At 39.3% G+C, this 17062-nt stretch overlaps 1 protein-coding gene across 12 annotated transcripts in view; it reads right to left on the bottom strand.

Moving 5' to 3' along the window:
* Mia2 (MIA SH3 domain ER export factor 2) overlaps window positions 1–17062 on the bottom strand; it is an 88456-nt gene that overhangs the window by 13450 nt on the left and 57944 nt on the right. For all 12 annotated transcript variants that reach the window (XM_029484292.2, XM_029484293.2, XM_029484291.2 and 9 more), the window contains 9 exons: window positions 16348–16468; window positions 15086–15132; window positions 14465–14555; window positions 11686–11824; window positions 5936–6037; window positions 4561–4621; window positions 3917–3952; window positions 2153–2220; window positions 1169–1251 (listed from right to left, as the gene is read on the bottom strand). In XM_029484292.2, coding sequence (XP_029340152.1) covers window positions 1169–1251; window positions 2153–2220; window positions 3917–3952; window positions 4561–4621; window positions 5936–6037; window positions 11686–11824; window positions 14465–14555; window positions 15086–15132; window positions 16348–16468 — 748 coding nt within the window. The remainder of the gene's footprint in view (window positions 1–1168; window positions 1252–2152; window positions 2221–3916; window positions 3953–4560; window positions 4622–5935; window positions 6038–11685; window positions 11825–14464; window positions 14556–15085; window positions 15133–16347; window positions 16469–17062) is intronic.

Genomic DNA, 17062 nt, shown 5'->3' with positions numbered 1-17062 from the left:
AATGGGAAGAGCTATAATGTGAAAGTGCATGATTTATGCCAGAGCCAGACAGGCCATGTTCAACCATGAAACACTTTAGTAAAAGTCAGAATTTGAAAGTAAATACATAAAATACTCCAAGGAATCAGAGTCGCTTTTGTATCCCTATAAGTAAGACTCAGTTACATGCTACCATGCATCCAGTAAATTTCTCTGTATTTCGGATGACCAAGAGCTTAATCTTAATCACTCCCAACGTGTGGTTATGCTTCTAATGGTCAAAAAACAGCAACAAAAAATGAACTTAAACATCAAGAAACTCACACTTCAAACACCGTAAGTCTTATAAAGTGTACCTGTTATACCCAAATAGTTCATGGAAAGATGCCAGCATGGCTTACCTCTCCTCAGACACCTACCCTGGATCCGCACTAAAATCCCTTGTAGACTTGTCCACTCCAAACTTTCCTACTACTTAAAATCTACACTAATCTGATATTTTAGCATGTAAGACATAGTTACATTTTAATGAAAGTTGACTCTCAAAATTTGATGACTTCCAAGGTTATTAAAAGTAGATTCCACCTATAAAGATTTCTTTTCATAACTACAGGAGCTTAATTCCACTTCAACTGTGCAAATGTTTAACTCAATAATAAATGGGCAGAGATACCAACTGCATGTTTAAAAGGCTAACCCTCCCTGGGATAATTACAGTAATGACACTTTAGCCTAAGGTTGTCCTGCCTTTTAAGTCAATACCTCGGGAATTTCTTGAAGAGCTCTATGCTAATTCTCACTTTAATCAAGCACATTTCCAATTATTATTAATATGTAAACAGTCAAAATGCCATTCCACTTACGTATTTCTCATTCATTGTCTCAAAAATTAGCTACTGGTAATTTTTATTAAGAGCACTGGGCTTTTCAAGGAGTTGACAACACTAAGTATCTGTCCTGAGATCTACTGAAAAGGGGAGATACCAATCATTTTCATTATTGTTAGCAAAACAAAACCCAGAAACTTAAGACTTACTGAAATAGTTTCAAATAGAAAGCTGGCTACAAATTACAAAGTACTGTTAAGTGAAAATGTTAACTTACACTAATGTACGCTATATATGCTATATATATATAAAAGATATATAATATGTATTTCAAACAAGGGGTTTAAAAAAAAAAAGACTACCTCTGCCAAATGCTGTGTTTGGAACATCAAGTGCATAAGGATCTTTTTCTAAAAGTTCAAATTTAAACTCTGTTTCAGTTAATCTGCAAATAAAGAACAAACATCTCTAGTTACTCATCCGAAAGAAACACATTTTAAGCAAAGGCCACTTCCAAACCAGCTGCTCTCACAAGCTCAACATCTGCAGAGAGAGAGGGCCTAACGTGCTCTGCCCAGATGCCTGCCACAACCCCACACTGACTTGGGATGACTGGCTTCTTGTCAGAGCACTGACGTTTGGAACTACTTGGCTCTTTAAAATTAGACTGGTAATGATACCTCAAAGAGTCTACATTTCTGAAGTAGGAGAACCATTCAAGATGGACCAATGCAAATATATCATTTTATAACAAAGGAAACTGAGGCGGGGAGTTTAACTGACCCATTCTAAATGAAAAGGCGGCCACGACTGCAGCACAGAACCCCGCCCCTGAGTTACCTATACTGCCCTTGGGAAACTGGAAATCCCACTAAGTGACTCTACTACTTTATTCCTAAACTTTGTATCTTTAAATGTCACATTTTCAAACAATTGTTATTAGTACCTAACCTTACACCTAGAATCATACAACTGTTTGACTTTAATTTCTGAGCTACAAGCCAGCAGATGCTAGTTTTACTGATGCTGCAAGTACAGTTGGCAGGCAAGCCGGACACTCACTGCAGCAGACTGCGGCCAGCCTGAGAAGAGCATTTACCTGTCCCTTGTATTCTTTCTTTCACTTTCCTTCTGCACAACATGACTCCCAACAACAGCAAACCGCTGGCTGAGACAATAAGCACTTTATCCTCCCAACAAAAAATAAATAAAACTACTCACCTAGTAAAACTAGATACTTCATAAGAGATTCTGTGGGAACTACAATTTTTCTTTATTTTTATACAAATATTATATAATGAAGAAACTATTTCTGGCTTTTAAAGTATTCCCACAAAGACACTTACTTTTGTCTGTTGTGGGCATTTTCTTTTCTTAAATCATTGAGATTTCTTTCAAGAGTCCGAGCTGCCAGCTTGAAGAAAATAATACACTTGAAATTATATCTAAATAAACTTAAATCTAAGAGCAACAGAAATATCAGCATGATAGCATATAATATCATAACTGGAAATAGATATTAGTCTGTATCTATTAAACTCAATGTAAAACATTTTAAATTTGGGGAAATAATTCAATAGAGGAATGAGTTTCATGCCAGTCAAAAGCATGAATCTGGACTCTAACAGGTACTTGTTAATGAATGTTGCTGTCTAGATAAAAATCAGGGCCTAGAATTATTTGATGATGTACATATCCAATCATAAGAAGCATGCTGGCAGACAAGCTTAGGAAAGTCAATGGAAACACATGGTCATTATGTCCATAATTCTGGGAAACTACAAACAGTTTCACAGAATGTCAACAGCGGTCATGTTTCTAATAACTAAATACAATCAATGTGTATTGTACATCTATTAAGTACAGAACAATGTACAAATACTGTGTGTGTGTGTGTGTGTGTGTGTGTGTGTGTGTGTGTGTGTGTGTGTGTGTTTGAGTGTGTGTGTATGTGTGTGTGGTGTGTGTGTGTGTTTGTTTTTCTGTGTTGGTAGTCTATTTATTAACAAAGGCTAAATATATGGTGTTCTACATGCTTTTCAACCATTCTATGGACTCTACAGTTTAGCCACAGAATATATACAATATTAAATGGATCAAGTGCAAAAAGTGGCTTACCATGCAAAGGTAGGAAAAAAGCTAATAGTCTATAACCATCAACCACTTACGAGTAAAAGACACTCGCCGGGCGTGGTGGCGCACGCCTTTAATCCCAGCACTCGGGAGGCAGAGGCAGGCGGATTTCTGAGTTGGAGGCCAGCCTGGTCTAAAAAGTGAGTGCCAGGACAGCCAGGGCTACACAGAGAAACCCTGTCTCGAAAAAACAAAAAAAAAAAAAAAAAGTAAAAGACACTCTACTTTCAATTTTGCTTTGACTTAAAACTGTGAAGCATAGATTAGAATTGACAGCAGCCAATGAACAAACTAAGCATTCACAGAAACAAAGCTTAAATATATTTAGTACTATCAACAAAGATTTTTATGTAAATTATTTTCCAATATGCAATCATAAAATCAATTTTGAACAAAAATGATTACACCAATATTTCACCAATAATAACATTAGCCAGTAAAATGTAACAATTCACTGAACTGTTTTTAAATTTTATTTAGTTTTATAAGTACATGTACTCTGGTTGATGTGACATAAGTGGAATTACTAGAATGATGATCTGTTTGCTGTGTGCATGCATGAGTGGAGGTGTACCAAGGGAACAGAAGAGGCCATTGGATCTCCTGGAACTAACATTATGGGCACTTGTGAGCCAGCTGACATGCTCAGAAAAACCAAATGTAGGTCAGGTCCTCAGAAGGGCCTCAGTCAGTGCTGAGCCATCTCTCCAAGCCCCAGGATGCCATTAAAAGAAATTTATAATTTATGTGATTTTTATTACTAAGTGCATTCAGGAAGAAAAGTACAAAGTGAAAGATAATCACTTCTCAGTACATCCTGTGGTCTCTAATACTATTTTCATCACTGGTGAAATTAATGAAATTAATAAGAAGTGATCATTTTTTAAATACTGTCTGTATTTTTCCTTAATCTAAAATGACTAGTATATTTTCTAAAAGGAATTTGACAAATAACTTTAGGAGGACTTAAAACTTACCCAATTATCATGTGCTTTTTTTTCATGAGAAATAACCTAAAAAATAAAGTTATTAAAAAAATTTAAACAAATAAAAAAACATTCATTCCCACACTAAAATTGAGTGCACAAGCTATAAACTCAAGTTTCCCCAACAACTCTGGAGAGGCAGTTCAAGTATCTGAAAATACACTTACATGCATACACATCTTCTCTACTGAGCTCTTAAACAAGTCAGCCGCAGAATATATATAATATTAAATGGATCAATGCAAAAAGTGGCTTACCATGCAAAGGTAGAAAAAAAGTGAGTAGTCTATAACCATCAACCACTTACAAGTAAAAGGCACTCTACTTTCAATTTTGCTTTGACTTAAAACTGTGAAGCATACATTAGAATTAAAACTGAATGTACGCTTTTGTAATGCCAACAAACCACGTGATAACTTGAGTTCCCAAGGAGCAGATAAGGAGCCCTGTATGCAGCTGCAAAGGTGACAGACATTTATCTGTACTATATAGTCCTCATTCCCAAAGGTTGGTAATTTTGATTTTAAAATCTTTAGCTCCCTGGAACTCCTCAGGAGGAAAGGAAGCTATAGTCCTGCATCAGTTCTAGAGAGTCAAACTTTTAATTGTGTACACAACTGAAGTCACACACATACCTGCCCCTGGTAAGAATGAATTGTTCTCTCCAGCTCTTCTTCAAGATCCTTGGCACGCTGCCTATAATGGACAAGTAATTACTCCACTATGGTAACAATACAGTAAGAAACGAGAGCACATGACTACAAAAGTATAAACGGGGTGGTAGTAGGGGGGAGGCTGGCCTCAAACTCAGAGATTCAATTGCTTCTGCCTCCTGAGTGCTGGGATCAAAGGCACACACCACCACTAAAGCAGGTTTCCTGCCTTAGTTTTAACCTCAAGTAAGCCGTGTGAGTACCACTGCTTGGGTGTGGTTAAAACAAAGTCACACAAGATTTATACAACAAACAAGGTCTCACCTGGCCTTGAGTAAATTTATAATTTCCTCCCTTTCCACCCCAAGTGCTGGAGTCACAGGCACATGCCACCATCCTGGCTCTCAGGTTTTCATTCATTTTCAGGAGGTAAAATCCTGAGAGATTAACTCAGGTGCCTATAATCTTAGCAGAAGTTCCAGGAGAGGAACTCGTAGAAGGCAAAATATGACTTACTGCCTTTATGATACACATTTCTCTGTTAGACAAAATGCAAACTGACTCTTCCTGGAGTAAAGAGAAGTCCCACTATGATTCAGAGCACCTCTTTGCTTGCCTCTTTCTGACAGACATCCTATTTCCTTAGATCCACTGAAGACTGAACCGAAAACTACAGCTAAGCACTCGCTCGAATGCCACGTGTGCCTGGCTCGTTTTATGGCACGCTTACTGAATGTTACTGTGTACACTCTTCCCATTTGAGCAAAGCCATCTGAGCTTGAACTAACTGCTCTCCATTTTCCTTCTGCATGACAGGGTCTCATGTAGGCCAAGCTGGCTTCAAACTCACTATGTAGCCAAGGTTGGCCTTGATCTTGTGATCATTCTGTCCCACCTCCCAGGTGCTGGGACTGCAGAGCAGGATAATGTGCATATACCACCACAGTGGCATTAACAACTATTTACAAACTTCCTGACATTCACATAAGATGTCTATGTTCAATGTGAGTCTTAAGTATCAAATCCCTGAAAAGAAAAATTTCCCTTCTATTTTCTGACTATCTGCAAAATACAAATAAATCTCAATGAAAAATAATGAAAAAAATATATAAGCCATTTTGCTGCTGCTGCTGCTACTGCTACTGCTGGTGCATGCATGTAGTACCAGCACTCCAGAGGCAGAGAAAGGTCAATCTCTGAGGTCGAGGCCAGCCTGGTCTATATAATGAATTCCAGGACAGGCAGGGCTACACAGAGAAATCCTGTCTCAATCAAACACACACACACACACACACACCATCATTTTAGTTATTGTTTCCTGCTACTGAGTTTCCCAACAAGAATGTGTGCTTCATACCTGCAGGTCTCCAGCTCCTCGGTCGCATGGCTGATTTTCTCATCTACTTTGGAAAGTTTTTCTTCTTTCTCTAATCGGTAATTTTCTTCTACTGTTAATTTCCTTAAAACAGAGAGTACAACCAAAAGTTATCAAATGAGATGAGGAAAGACACTTCATATTCATCAAAGAAAAAAAAATGCACCAAGAGGAAGTCCAATTTCAGAATCTATGCCCTAAATGCAAGGGCCGCCACATTTGTAATAGAAATTGTTCTAAAGCACAAAACACACACTGAACCTCACACATTAACAGTAGGAGATTTCAACACCCCATTCTCACCAATAGACAGGTCATCAAAACAGAAACAGAGACACGGTGAAATTAACAGAAGTGATGAACCAAATGGATTTAACAGATATCTACAGAACATTTAACCCCAGAACAAGAGAATATATGCCTTCTTCTCAGACTGAACCTTCCCCAAAATTGGCCATATAATCAGACAACAGATACAAAAAGACTGAAATAATCCCATGCATCCTATCAGATCACCACAGACTAAGACTGGGATTCAGTAATATCAAAAAACCAGAAAGACTACATACATACTTATGGAAAGTAAGTAACTCTCTACTCAATGATAATTTGGTCAGAGAAGAAATAAAGAAAGAAGTCAAAGACTTTATAAAATTGAATGAAAATGAAGATACAACATACCCAAACTTATGGAACACAATGAAAGCAGTGTTAAGAAAATTCATAGCACTGAGTACCTTCATAAAGAAACTGGAGAGACCCCATACAAGCAACAGCACACCTGAGAGCTCTACAACAGAAAGAAGCAAACACACCCAAGAGGAATAGACAGCCAGGTACTACATTTCAAACTCAGGCTGAAATCAACTAGTTAGAAACAAAGAGAATGATACAAAGAATAAACAAAACCAAGAGCTGATGATTTGAAAGATACAAGAAGATAGATAATCCCTTAGCCTAATTGAGGGCACAGAGACAATATCCAAATTAACAAAATCAGAAATGAAAAGGGAGACCTAACAACAGAAACTGAGGAATACAAAAGGTCATGCGATCCTACTACTAAAGCCTGTGCTCAACAGAACTGGAACATCTAGATGAAATGGGTGACTTCACCTAGAATGGGACGGAGGAATGGGATGAGAAACTGTGGGAAGGGAGAGTGGAGGGAGGGCAAGACTGGAATGGAAATGAATAAATTAATTTTAAAACAAACAAAAAACAAGATACATCCCACAAAGCAGTTGCCATACACTACTGCAACGGTCACATGCAAAAGGACCTGTGTATTTCTGACATAAAATTTAGCATTATAAACCCAAGATCATATTTTGCTCATTACAGTGCTAATACTATCAACAGTCTTGAGTTTTATCCAATATAAATATTAATAAAAACTTATGAGTGTACCACCTATCAAGATTTTCTGGAATAAAGGATTGTGTTTGTTGATAAGAAGCCAACACTGGGCTGGAGAGATGGCTCAGAGGTTAAGAGCACTGACTGCTCTTCCAGAGGTCCTGAGTTCAACTCCCAGCAACCACATGGTGGCTCACAGCCATCTGTAATGGGATCTGATGCCCTCTTCTGTTGTGTCTGAAGACAGCTACAGTGTACTCACATACATAAAATAATAAATCTTAAAAAAAAAAAAAAGAAGAAGCTAACAACGAATAAGCTGTGGCTTTTTGTTTTTTTGTTTTTGCTGTTTTTTTGTTTTTTTTAAGACAGGGTCTCACAATGTAACCCTGGCTGGCCTGGAACTGTGTCACTGTGTAGACCACGCTAGCTTCTTAATTCACAAAGACAGGCCTGTCTCTGCTTCCTGGGGGTGAGGATTAAAGGTCTACGCAGTAACAGCGGCCCCCCATACTTTTAATTGGTAGTAAAAAGGAAGGATTTGGTTCCAGGCCTTATAATTGGGCTAATAGAATAAAGAACACCAGCAAAGAAGGGACTATTTTTCCTGTGACACAAAAAGGAAAATGCAGTACAAAGAACCTAATATAGTCAAATTCTATGTATATATCAACAGATCTCTGAGAAATGCACCAAGAAGCCATTGCCTTGCTCTGTGGACCTCAGAGTGTACTTACACAACCCAAGATGACTAACAATCAGTGGATGGCAGTGTCATAAAAGGCTCATCCTATCTATAATTCACAGCTGACCAACATGTCATTATGTGTCACATGACCACCACTGGGTGCAGGCCTTGGGAGCATATATATATAGCCTCTCTTGCAGTACTTGCAGTATTCTCTGTCCTCTTCAAGCTTAGGGTGTGACCTCTCAGCTTCCACGTTCCCTTACCACCACAGGCTCTCCCTTCTACCAGCTGCCTTAATCACAGTATTCTGGGGTTTTGTTGTTTGCTGTGTTTTGTTTAGTGTTTTCAGTCATGGTGTTTTTTCACAGCAACAGAAAAGTACAGCCTTAAAGTTAAAAATGTCATCGTCAAAGTAATTCCCACTGGTGGAACTTTAATGAATCACAGATTCAGAGCCAGACAGTGGTGGCTCACACCTTTAATCACAGCACTTGGGAGGCAGAGGCAGGCGGATTTCTGATTTCCAGGCCAGCCTGGTCTACAAAGTGAGTTCCAGGACAGTCAGAGCTATACAGAGAAACCCTGTCTCGAACCTCCCCACCCCCACCCCCCCAAAAAAGAATCATGGATTTAAAGTAGTGCACCAACTCCTAGGTTCTAATATTTCACTTCTTTCTGATATTAACTTTAAAAGTACAACCAACACATGAAAGTCCTGAAAAACATCAAGAAAATAAATTTGTAAAATCACATCAGAACTGATGTATCCCACAAAGCAATTGCCATACACTACTGCAAAGGTCACATGCAAAAAGGGCTTGTGAATTTAAACCTGAATCTAAAAAAAGAAATCCATAAAATTACTGAGCCAATATTATATCCTATACAGTCAAGAATCAAACCTAGTATTTTAAGAGCTCTACCAACATCCTCTCTCCAACCTTGATGAGCCAGTGGCGTAATTCAATTTGAGTAGTGAGTATCTGCAGAACAGAATATATAATATTTGGGGATACAGAAGTTGTGCTAGTTAGTTGTTAACTTCTCACAAACTGTAGACATTTGGGGAAAGGATCCTCAATTGAGAAAATACTTCTACAAGACTAAGCTGTAGCCAAGCCTGTGGGGCATTTTCCTGACCAATGATTGATGGGTCCATGTGAATCGAGTGTAGTGCAGGGGTTGGAAGTGAATGGGAGTAACCAACAATCCAGCAGTCATCTCTCAACACAGCATTAATATTCTCTACTACTTTTCAAATACATAGCGTGGATTTTTGTTATCTGAGCTCATTCTATTCTAGGTGACCATAAATTGTTAATTAGCAAATACTGGGGCCACCTTTCCTGGGGATAATGCTAGCTTACTGTTCTGTTAACCTCTCTTCACAAAACTTACCAACTAGACAATGCACACTTTGTTTTACATACAGATACTTTATTTAAAACTTGCCAGGAGCGAGAGAGATAGCTCAATGCTTAAGAACACTCTCTGCTTTTGTGTAAGCCCAGGTTGCTCCCAGCACCCACATATCGGCTCACAAACATCTGTAACTATAGTTTCAAGGGACCCAATGCCAATGTCTGCCCTTGGAGGGCACTAGGCACACATGTGCCACATAGACAAACACATAGGAACTTACACACACACAGAAAATAGAAATAAATATTAATGGGCTAGATATATAGCTCAGTAAGTTAAGAAAGAGCCCACACTGTTCTTGCAGAGGACGTGAGTTTAGTTTCCAAACCCACATCTAGTGGCTCATAACTGTGTGTATCTATAGTTCCAGGAGGATTCCAACCCTTCTGGCCTCTGCAGACACCAGCACTCATGTGCACAGACCCACACACATCTGCAAAATTTAAAATAATGCACTCTAAAAAAATAAATGAATAAAAACTACAGTGATGGCAAGCATCTGTAATCTACGCACTCGGGACTGAAAGCAGGAAGATCAGGAGTTGAATGTCATCGTCAACTATATACCAATGTCAAGCCAGCATGTCATCACGTGAAAGTCTCACAAAATAAAAGATTTTATATTATGTTGTAGATTTCCCGAATCCTTTATAACTCTCAGCACATTCATCAAAGGCCACGAAAGCTCTGTAGGAACAGGCTTCTTAAGGTTACAAACAAATTTTATCAACAGACCAACTTTACATCGAGAACGTATGAAGGATAAGGAATCCTAACTCTCATTAACTTCCTAAAGAAAATGAAAGTCTGCTAGGTTTCCTAATGAGAAATCCAGGCTATAATTTGTACTTGAAAATCTGCAGTCTCCAGATCAGAACCTCAAGGGCCTTCTCTCCACCTCCACCTGGGCATCACTATGCATAAGTACAGCCTGACATCAATAGGTACGCGCACTGACGATACATATCTGCATATTCAACAGATACTGACAGGAGACCTACCACTTTCCTCCCAGTTTAGGCACTGGGAATATATATAAAAATATGGTATTTCTCACAGTTTAAATTTATTAGCAGGTGGTGGACACACTTGATGTTCAGGTATTTCTTTAGTTAGGGCAGCCAAGGAAGCATTTTAAGGTAACAGCTGAACCTAGACCCAAATAAAACAAAGGATCAAACCATACAAACGCAGATGGAGAACACCAACCACTGAAGGCAAAAGAAGCATGCATAAAAGACACAGCTGTGCTTGACACACCAAAACTCAAGAAAGCCAGTGTCCACAGAGAGCAACAAAGAAGAGAAATAGAATAAGCTACAGAGATAGCTAGAAGGCAAGTTACAGCAGGCAGTGATAGACAAGATGAAGTTTTGCATTCAATCTATTTAAATGTACTTAGGGGGATCTAAGAAGGACAAGGTATGGAACCATAATTCATGTTTTCAATTATTCTGTGATCACAGAGAAAAGACAGCACAGGAAGTTAAGGTGTAAAGATAACATTCATGAGGCCACTGTGACACCAACTACTGCCAATGGTGCTTTAACCAGAGCAGTGGCAGAGGGGAATTGCCACCATGCTAAGGATAAAAAGGCTAACAAGATGAACATGGCATACAAAGGCAGCACGTTAGACACCTGAGCAGCTGCCTTGAACACAAGGCAAATGACACTGTCATTTATTAACTAGGACAAGGAACAGTGAGCAAGACTAATTTGCACAGGAGAAAGGAGTCAGTTTTACACGCATCAGGCAGTTCCATCCAAAGAGATCACTCGCATTCCCTAAGCCCATTTACCAGTGCTAGTTTAAGGCAATAATCTGAAAACTGTGTATTAGACATTAAGGAAGATTCTGTGAGATAGCTTGGAAATTCAAACATCACTTACACTTTCTTCCATGAAGAAAAATTTGTTTCATGATCAAGTAATTTTCTTAAAAGTGAATAGTGCAATATAGCTGATAACTTCCAATAATCATAGCTTAAATGCCATGAATATATAACACTTACTTTAGAGCAGCAGTTTTAAGCATGTGAATTAGGAGCCCTTTGGGGGTGCACCTCAGAGATTTACATTACAATTCATAACAGTAGCAAACTTGTTGTACTAGTTGTAAAGTAGGAACAGAATAATTGGATGGTTGGGGACAGCACACCGTGGGAACTCTATAAAGGCCACAGCCCTGGGAAGGCTGAGAATCACTACTTATAGCCATTTCACTTGCCATTCCGTAGAATCCCCCAACACTCCTTACCTGTGAAGTTTCATTTCATTTTCTTGGTACAGCTCGGTTATCACTTTCAGCTTCTGCTGAAGTTTCTGGCTCTCACTTTCAAACTCTGTCTTTTCCGACTGCAAAGATGCTTGTTTAGACTCAAGACTTTTGATATGCTCTAGAGAAATTATTGAAAAGTCATAAAAGAACAAAACTAAGGAAATTTCATAAAAATAAAACCTTATTAAAAATAGACAAGATCAGACATTCCCCTGGGTGATATGGCTGTAGACAATCACTAAAAAAAAAAAATAACAAACCAAACTTCCTCCAGCAACAATAGAAAACCTGTAGGATGTTTTCTTTGCGGAATTGCTTTTCACTTTTAACTGAGATGCTGCACACACTATTTTAAAGTGTTAATACTATTAGTATGAAGATCACCAAAATCTTCAGCATTCTAATTCTGGCATTTGATTCTCAGTCTGAGTTAGTAGCTCCTGAAGGAAGGCTATAAGGACGAGAGTTTCAAAGGCAAGCATTTCCACTCAGCATTCCGTGTTTCAGATGCTATCTGCACTAACTAATGAAACATCACCTCAGTGACACTCGCGCTCAGGCTGGTGGAGACAGCTGAGTGGCAGAGCACGTGCCTGGAATGCACAAAGCCGTGGTGTGCATAAATATCCAGCCCTGCTATTTAAGGCAAAACTTTACATATGCTGTAATTCAAGGGGGCTGATAACAAATGCTCATTTCCAGTTTCATGAGAGACCGTGTCTCAAACAAGATGAAGACGGGAAAGAATAATAATGACTTTATTTCAACAGCTAAGCTACCTTAAAGAATGACCATGAAAATGAGGAGATGGCAGATAGCCACATGGGCCTGAGGACCAGAGTTTTGGTCCCCAGTACAGCAGGAAAGCAGGGTAGCAAAATAAGTCTGTAAGCCTTATTACTATTACTGCGCTAGAAGGCAAAGCAGGTCCCCTGGGACTCACTGGTCGGCTGTTCTAGACAAATTAGCAAGTTTCAGGATTGGAGGAGACCCTTTCTCCAACAAACAAGGTGGAGAGCAGCCAAAGAAAACACTGTGCATCAATCTTTGTCCTACACACACACACACACACACGTGTAAATACAGACATATAAGAACACACGCAAAAATGAAAAGGCCAAAGTAACTATATATTCCGTATAAACTATAACTATATATTCCGTATAAACTATAACTATATATTCCGTATAAACCAGCACACCACTACGTTTTTGATATAATTACTTCAGCTCTGAACATCTCTCATATTAAGGGACCACGATGAGAACCTCAGTTCTAATCTCTTCTAAGATCATTTTCCAAAACATGTGTGAATGTATTAGGTTTAAAACTGTAACAACCATGGAAAAGCTTAGTAATTAAATGTAATGGTATGTAGTTACTCTAAAACACCAGTTAATTAAACATACATACCAAAAAAAGTTTATGTAAATACACAGATAGTAAATGGTACATGTACAGGAAACATCTATACCAGAAAAAAACATATGTCCACCTATGCTGTCAGCCAATTCCAAAAACAGTCACTTAGGAAAGAAATCAATGTTGTATATTCTCTCTACTATAAATGAGTCACACAATACCAAAGAAATCTTACCCAAAAACACAAATTCTTTTACTTTTATCTACTCTAGTTCATTTGTCTCATACTTTATTTTTCTTAAAATTTTTTTAAAAAACTTAGTTCAGTGGTGAGGGGTAGAGGGACATGCCTACATGGTCAAGGAGTCAAAGGTCAGAAGTCAACTAGCAAGGGTCAGGGGTCAGTTCTCTCCTTCCACTGGGAACTGAACTCAGGTCATCAGGCTCAGCAGAGAGGACTTTACCCATTGAGCTGTCTCACCATCCCTCATATTTTCTTTTATGAGGGTACTGTATAGGCTAAGCATGGTACTCATGAACCTATATATACCCTATCATATGGGAGGTTCAGAGAGAAGGGTCAGGACTCCAAGACAGCCTGGGGTTACGTAAAAACAACAACTCCAAAAGAAAGACTGTTGTAAATTATTTCAGTGAGGCAGAGACTAGGGGAAGAGATGATTAGAAGGAAATGTTCATTCGCAACAAAAACCAATTAGTGCAAGTCTTTATGCTTACAGAGCTCTGCTTTTCCAGAAACAAATGAAAACTCCTGCTCAGTGGGGACAAAAATAGCCCAGCATTTAGTCAGCCATTGCTCCAGCTGCCCAGAGCTTTTCTCTTAGTTCTCAGCATATTCTGTCTCACACAGAGCAGTCAGACTTGTTAGGGCTTTATAATGTTTAATTAATATTGGAAGGGCATTCAACACAGTTCCTTTTTAACAACTAAAAGTAAACCAAACACATGACACATGTTGTGGTTTGAATGAAAATGGCCCCACAGGCCCTCAAGCCCAGAGAGAGTGGCACTGTTAGGAGGTGTGGCATTGTTAGAGTAAGTGTGTCACTGAGGGTGGGCTTTGGGGTTTCAAATGCTCAAGCCAGTCCCAGTCTCAGTCTCTTCTGCTGCCTGACAATTCAGAAGTAGAATTCTTGGCTCTTTGTCCAGCACCATGTCTATGTGTGTACTGCCATGCTTCCCATCATCATCACAGTGAATCAAACCTCTGAACTCTTAGGCCAGCCCCAGTTCACTGCTTTCCTTTGTAAGAGTTGCCGTGGTCGTGGTGTTCCTTTCACAGGGATCAAACACTGACTAGGACACACTGCAAGAACCCAGAAGCCATCCATCCTCTCAGTCTCTTCAGGAGACACACTCACTGAGAAGACCTCACCTGTAAGGTCTTCTTTTACTTGATCCACTTCAGATAACTGAGTGTAAACTTGATTTCGTTCTCCTTCCAAGGCTTTTAAAGAAGCATTTAACTTTAAAGAAGGAATGAAGAAAAAGCAATAGTCAATCACACAACGCACACACACGTCTCCCGACACACCCCGCATGGCTCTACAGCTGATCTCACTCAAGGTGAGGTAAGCAACCTTCACACTGCCTCTCTGGACTTCTCATACAGATTACCCGAGGACAGGTGGAAGGAATAAACCAGAAGGAAACAAAGCTACTATTTACTTCATAAAATAGGACATGGAGCTATCGGGGTAAGAAAATAATAAAACCAAAAGAAAAGCAACACACAAAAGGAACTAAGAAATAAATAAACATTTTTAAAGTATTTTTAACTGAAGGAATTACTGTAGAACTTGAAATTTTCTAAATTCTAAAATTATGTGTATTTCTAAAGTTAATATAAAAGCAATTAATAAAGAAAATCCTAATTTCTCAGATAACCTTATATGGAAAAAAGTAAAACCAATCTTTAAATTAGTTACTAAGGAAATGTAGATTTAGTCCCTGTTCTAGGGCCTCTCTCCCATCTTTGTGTTTGTATCATACAAACCTTAGCTGCATGAATCAGCTTCTTCAAAGCTCCCTGTGGGTGATAATCTAAGAAAAACGAAACCGTAATTACTGACGACATCCAGGCGGCTTCATGATCCCCTCAGCTAACCTTACAAACCCTCCCTCTTCTTGCCACAATAAACAGCCTGGAGCTGAGCTTAGCCCTGCCCTCAATCCCAACACTCCAAAGGCTGGGACAGGAGGATTACCATGAGTCTGAGGCCAGCCTGGGCTACAAAGTTAATTCCAGGCCAACTTGAGTTACAGTGAGACACTGTCTCAGAAAAACATTAGCTAAAACAAAAATAACAGTTTGTGTAAGGTAGAGTGACCTACTTTCAGGAAGCTACACCTTAAAAGCAATCAAAGTACTAAGTACAGAGTCCCAGTAAGACTCAACATTCACCTTAACATTGGCCACACTTAGCCACTCATGGATTCTTAAGATATTACAGCATCCAACGTACTAGTGAAATAATAGCTCCTAATAAAGTAATATGAAGCATAAATTCTATTAAAAAACTATTTCTTACATGGTAAGGTATTCAAGAGAAAGTACAAACATAACTTCATTATAGTTCTACTGTCTCTGTTTTATTTTGTAAAATACAGGCTGTAATCTCCACTCTCACCAGCTAAATAGCTACACTGTCTAGTAAATCTTTCTTCACCTCCTCAGAGTCGGAGCCTCCTTCTGCGCTGTACCGGGTGTCATACAACTTTAAACTACACAGCTATCACCTGTCGTTCTGAGCAGCATGAGGAAGTCTCACTCTCTTACCACTTTCTTCCTGAGACGTGGCCCAGGACACGGTTCATTTCTCACCTTGCAGACATCTCAATCGGACAATCTGTTCCAGCACTGGGAGTTCCAAGGCTTCGTAAGAGTTATTGTCGTAACTACCCTGTTTTGCTATTGCTGCTCCATGCCTCGGACTGTGGCTATGTGGTAAATTATATTTCTAATGGTTTATAAGGACAGGAGTGGGCGGGGCACAGCACCCAGAGGTTTCATCAACTAGGTGCAGTAACAGGCCTCTACTAGACAACCTGAAAACTAGCCTCTGTGAAGACTACTTCATACAACAGGTTGGGAAGCCAAGAGACAGGACTAGAAAGAGTTACTAGAAAATCTAGCCATGAGGTGGTGAGACCAGACGGCACTTCGGACAGCTGAACACCATGTACCACCAAGGAGGAGTGTACAAGGAGCACAGCGCACATGCGCATGCAGAGGAAGCAGGAAGTCAGTCACCATACCTAAGGCAGCAGTGTTTTCTAGGCCACTCTTCAAGTCCAAGTCCAGATTCCCATCATCTGCTATGTCTTCTCCAAGCACAACAGCCCAATCCTTCATCTTTAGCAGGCTCGTGACCAGAGTCTGGACAGTGAACAAACAGAAGAACAGAAGGTAAGAACCTGCTAACAGCTTTACTAGTTAGCAGAGTACAGAGGTCTATCAGTCAATCCCAGGCCAAAGAAACGGCTCAGCAGATAAAGGCATCTGCCCCTAGTGGTGACTGTTTGAACTCAGGACCCACATGGAAGAAGAGAACTGACTCCCAAAAGCTGTCCTCTGAACTCTATCTACATATATCCCCCACACACATATATACACAAATAATTTCAAATTTTTAATTAAAATTTTTTAAATCAATCCACATAAATAAGTCCTTATGTGCTCTAATTTTCTACCTGCCATTAAGATATGCTAATAGTTGTTGGGTTTGTTTTGTTTTGTTTTTTAACTACAACATTTATTGACTATTAAACCTTCAAAAATAAGGAACAAAACTTGCCAAGCATATTACATCTTTAATCCCAGCACTTGGAAGGCAGAGGCAGGCAGATCTCTGAGAGCTCTGGGACAGCCTTATCTACAAGGTGACTCGTCTGTTTAGCTAGGGCTATATAGTTTGACTTTGTATGAAAGAAAGAAGGGAGGGAGGGAGGGAAGGAGCACCGGGAAGGGGGT

This window comes from Mus caroli, unplaced genomic scaffold, assembly GCF_978045245.1.
Source record: "Mus caroli unplaced genomic scaffold, Mus_caroli_1 scaffold_14, whole genome shotgun sequence".
NCBI lineage: Eukaryota > Metazoa > Chordata > Mammalia > Rodentia > Muridae > Mus > Mus caroli.
The sequence above is the reverse complement of the archived record's forward strand: the minus strand, read 5'-3'. Positions and strand labels throughout refer to the sequence as shown.